A 4979-nucleotide genomic window follows, 5' to 3' on the forward strand; every position below is an offset into this window, starting at 1 on the left:
GAGTTTGTGTCTGCAAGTAACACGTGTTCAGGGTTCCAGCTTCCGAGTGAACACAGCAATGCTGCCAGTCCCCCAACAGGCAGCTCTCTGAAGCCCTGTCTTTACAGAGAAGCACGTGGGTGTGGGCTCTTCATAGCACACACAGGGCAAGGTGAATCTGGGACAGAATACAGGAAGCTGCCACAAAACTCTGCCCAGTTTGGCCACTAGATCTGGCGTAACTTCATTCTAATAGCTATGAAGCCCCAAACCCTCAGAAACTGATTACCTGTGAAGTCCCAGTTTACCTTCCAAGGTGAAACTGTGCACAGAGAGAATCCAGACTCAGTTGTTGTTTTCTGAAATGCTCCCTTGTTATTGGTTCCTGGCACTCTACACAGGCTGACCTGGGAGGAGACAGGCCTTTTTCTTCCCCACACCCTACAGGTCCCGCTGGTCATTGACCAAACCCATCAGCCATTTACCAGGCGCATGTTCAGTGCCAGGCCCCATGCAGGTCCTAGACAGATGCCCTTGGGGGCTGACCGCCTGCCGGCTGGGCCAAGCATACAGACACCCACAAAGTATTCAAGTGGAGCTTGTTTATAAAGGGCTGTCCTTCATGGCTCAGGAAAGGGAGTAGTAGGAAAGTGTGCCTCTGAGGGTGGGTCCAGCTGTTGAGAAAGGAACATGATGGTGTGACATTGCAGTCTGGGAAAATGTGAGTAGGCCCAGTGAAGTGTGAGTGGGAGTTTTCCAAGGCTGGGCAGGGACTGGAAGGACCCTCGGCCAGAGGGACCAGCATGAGTAAAGGCGAGCAGTGGCCTGTGATTCTCTAGGACTTTTTCTAACTTGACCAAGAACAGATGATGCTCTTTGCTTCCATCCTCACCTTGGCAAACAGCATCAGTGTTTTGTTTTGTTTTGTTTTAAGCAAGAAGCACACAGTCTTCGGTACTGTCCCTTACATGAGTTCTCTCTGTCTTCCTTATGCTTCCTTAAAGAAAGACCAGAGAGAGAGCCAAAACTGGATTTACAGAAGCCTTCTGTTCCTGCCATACCACCCAAAAAGCCACGGCCACCCAAGACCAATTCTCTCAGCAGACCAGGCGCGCTACCCCCGAGGAGGCCAGAGCGGCCCGTGGGTCCCCTGACCCACACCAGGTACTGCGCTGCTCTTGATGCCGAGGGTGGGAGTGGGGTGGGGCAACCAGAGGACACTGGACTCTGGCCACTTGGGTCCTTGCTCCTCTGCTTGGGAAGAAGTGGGAGCGAGGCTGGGAGGCACAGCCTGGGTTTCAGGATTACAGATGAGAATCCAGGTCCTGGCATCTTGGCCCTGCTCACGTGTGGGAATTCCCTATGCACCCTTAGAGCAAGGCCAGCTGCTCTTCAGACCAGAAGTGCTAGAGGTGGCCTACCTTCACCCCTGGAGGTCCTCTCACTGGCTGCTCCATCCCTGAGCCTCTCCCTGCTCTGTGGCGCCTCCCTCCGCAATCCCAGGTTCCCTCTGCCCTTGGCTGCACAGCCATATTGTGGGCCCCAGGACGTAGTCTGGCAAAGATTGCCTTAGTGTCCATGTCTGTGGACTGTGAGACCCTCAAAGGCAAGGGGCATGCTTCATTCAGGCATGAGTTCTGACATGGGTCTGGCAAAACTCAAATGTGTTCTGCTGCTGACTGTTAGTGATATGATAGGATTAGAGTTGGACATTGTGCCTTCCAGACCCGAGATGCCTACCACAAGGAACAAGGGAGTGTTGCATTCTCTCCACAAGTTCATTGCTGGAACTTTCTACTGTTACTTGCACATTCTACGTGTTGATGTGATATACTGGAGCAAGTCGGTGGCTTAGAGTTCTTTATGTGGACCTGTCAACACATGGTCACTCACCGAATTTTTGTTCTTGTGAGCTAAGTTTGGGGCTTCGGTGCCCTTGTGCTGAGGTCAGGCAGGCTTCCGGGCCCATGTCATGGGAAGAGGGCAGCCTCAGCAGGTCACTGCCCCTCACCTCTCACTCTCCCTGTCTGTAGATTGCGGGGATCATGGAATGCATCTGAAAGGATGGAAGGATATAATTCCCAAGTATGTAGCCCTAGGGCTATAAATCAGTTTCACTTCCATTGTCATATTTATGATTGTGTATCAAACTGGAACAAAAATAGCTCACTTTACATTTTAGAAAAAAGGTTCAACCGTGGTAAAATACACACATTACATGATTATCTCAGGTGTGTGAGCCCATTGGAGGAGCGGCTGGCTCACCCATGACATTTGGCAGGTGTCCCCCAAGATCCAGTGAAACAACTGCCCCCTATGATGTCCTGGGGGGAAACTAATGGGACCAGGGCCACTGTTGAGTTGGTCAGGCTCCTACGTGCTGTGTCCTCTTCTGCCGACTGACATGCACACCACGAGGCCACTTGACAGCCACAGTGACCTGAACAAGGGCCGCTTCAGTAGCGTGGTTGGCCCAGGGCTCGCACTTCAGAAGGAAAGGGGTATGTATGTGAACATTAAGTGCTTCTGAAGAGAATATGTGCTCCACACTCAGGGAGGGTGGACCAGCAGAGGTCGTACATCACTTTGTGGTGGTGAAAGGAGAACAGAAGCCACGCTCTGCCAAATTCTTACAGCCTTCCAGGGACCACAGGCGTTTCAGTGAAGTCAATAACGATTTCCAGAATACTCCTGCCAATCTCTCTAATGATCTGATCTGAAGAGAAGTGCAATTCCAGTAGCTTCTGCGCCTTCGAAGGTTGCTCTCAACTGTCTTGTTAGGAGATAGGTGTGGGCCTTGTGGGCCATCGATTAGACCTCCAGGGAAAGTGGGCCTGAATGATAACTACCAGTCCTCTGGGCTCACAGAGGCCCCACTTCCCCGCCACCTCTGCTTAGCTCTTCCCTTCCCCCCAGCTCTTGCAGCATCCAGTTGTGGGTCAGAAGGACGAGCCACTGAGGAAGATGCATGAGAGGGGTTTAGACAGAGGCCGGTGGGAAGCATAGCTGTTGTTGACCTCATGTGTGACGTCTGAGCAGCCTGAGAGAGGATGAGTGGGCAGTCCCCGACCTCCCAAACCCCCAGGGCACTGGTTTGCAGAAAGGAGGGAGCGGGAGGCAAGCTCCAGGCTTCCTTCCTGCCAGCCCCAGGAAGTGACAGAGCTGGACAAGGAGGAGCTGGTACCTGCTCTGGCCCCTTGCTCAGCCAGTTGGAGGGAGAACAGTGCCCACTCCCACTCGGTGGTTCTCAAACTTGAGTGTGCATCAGGGTCACCTGGAGAACTCATTTGCACACATTGCTGGATGCCACCCCACAGATGCGGTTGGTCTAGGGGAGGTCTGGGAATTGACATCTCTAACAAGCTCCCTGGTGATGCTGACACTGCCAGCCCACATCCACGCTGTGAGAACCTCTGGTCTGCATTCCCCTGGGTTTTTGGTGGCACCTCCTCCCTTCCCTGTCTGCCTCTCCTGCACCCGTTAGTGCTCCCCAGCTGTCCAGTTAGCATGCCCCTCTTCTGGAAGCCTTCCCTCATCCCTCACAGTTGCTCTCTCCTTGAAACGCCTGACACCCCATGTGGAGCCTGGTGCAGGGCCCCCTGCTCTGCCACTTGGGATGTTCACACCCCCGGACTCCTTCCCCAGATTTAAAGCGGATCAGGAGTGTGTTTTGTCATCTCCACATGCTTTACAGGGCTGAGCATATGGTAGTGGCTCATTTAATACACTTGTTGAATGCCCTGGTTCCGAAAAGGGGGGGAGGTGCCAGTGCTTTCATTTTGTTCACTTTGGCTCTCCTGTACAAGCTCCCTAGCAGTCATGTCTGATGTTCCAGGTCACCTTGCATGCCATGGATTTCAACATAACAAAATTTAAGAAGATTGAAGAAAAGCTCACTGTTTCTCAGTATCTCACACGCTTCATATTTTTTGCTAAGCAGTTATGTTAGACAACCAACCCATACTGGTTTATGAACTTGTTTTGCTCTGCCAAATGAGTTGACTCAGGGATGTTCATGTCAAGTAGTTTTGTGTTGGTGGTCCTCCAGAGAAGGTATTGTCTGCTGTGCAAACCCAAATCCTCGCCGGGATTTACCTGACGGGATGGGTGGACGGGCGGATGGATGGACGGCTGGGTGAACACATGGATGCACAATCACCATTTGCTGTTCTTACTGGAAGCGAGACATGAGGCGTTGCCTGCCACTCCAGCTGCAGTGTCTGGGCTTAGCTTCTTCTCACCTGCCAGAAAGCTCGCCGCCAAATGCGGCTTCCAGAAGATATCAATTTCCTTCTATTTAAACAGGAACTAGCACCTTTTAGAAAAAGGAATACATAAGTTGGGTAAGAAAGGAGTCGTCTTTTTTTTTTTAATTTTTTTTCCCAACTACAATTTTATTTTATTTTTAAACTTTACAAAATTGTATTAGTTTTTCCAAATATCAAAATGAATCTGCCACAGGTATACATGTGTTCCCCATCCTGAACCCTCTTCCCTCTTCCCTCCCCATACCATCCCTCTGGGTCGTCCCAGTGCACTAGCCCCAAGCATCCAGTATCGTGCATTGAACCTGGACTGGCAACTCGTTTCATACATGGTATTTTACATGGTTCAGTGCCATTCTCCCAAATCTCCCCACCCTCTCCCTCTCCCACAGAGTCCATAAGACTGTTCTATACATCAGTGTCTCTTTTGCTGTCTCGTACACCGGGTTATTGTTACCATCTTTCTAAATTCCATATATATGCGTTAGTATACTGTATTGGAGTCGTCTTTAGATGCATTCACTTAACAGGAATGGATTGAAGGACGTCTGTGTACCAGATCACGGGCTTCAGGAATCTTATCTAAGGGAACTGGGACACCAGCGTGATTTGGAGTCCATCTGAGCAAGTAGCAGCCTTCCATTAACATACTTCTAAACAGTAAATGTAGGTAGAAATGTAACAGAAAAAAGAGACTGTTTCAAAAAAAGTCAATAACAGAGTTAATTTACAAAT

At 50.6% G+C, this 4979-nt stretch overlaps 1 protein-coding gene across 1 annotated transcript in view; it reads left to right on the top strand.

Moving 5' to 3' along the window:
- The window catches only part of LOC105004301 (SH3 domain-containing kinase-binding protein 1-like), a gene marked incomplete at its 5' end in the record, with an annotated part of 32609 nt that overhangs the window by 15775 nt on the left and 11855 nt on the right, over window positions 1–4979 (top strand). The window contains 1 exon segment of the mRNA XM_010862207.1: window positions 984–1143. Coding sequence (XP_010860509.1) covers window positions 984–1143 — 160 coding nt within the window.

The sequence above is a fragment of the Bison bison genome, unplaced genomic scaffold (genome assembly GCF_000754665.1).
Source record: "Bison bison bison isolate TAMUID 2011002044 unplaced genomic scaffold, Bison_UMD1.0 scf7180017461984, whole genome shotgun sequence".
NCBI lineage: Eukaryota > Metazoa > Chordata > Mammalia > Artiodactyla > Bovidae > Bison > Bison bison.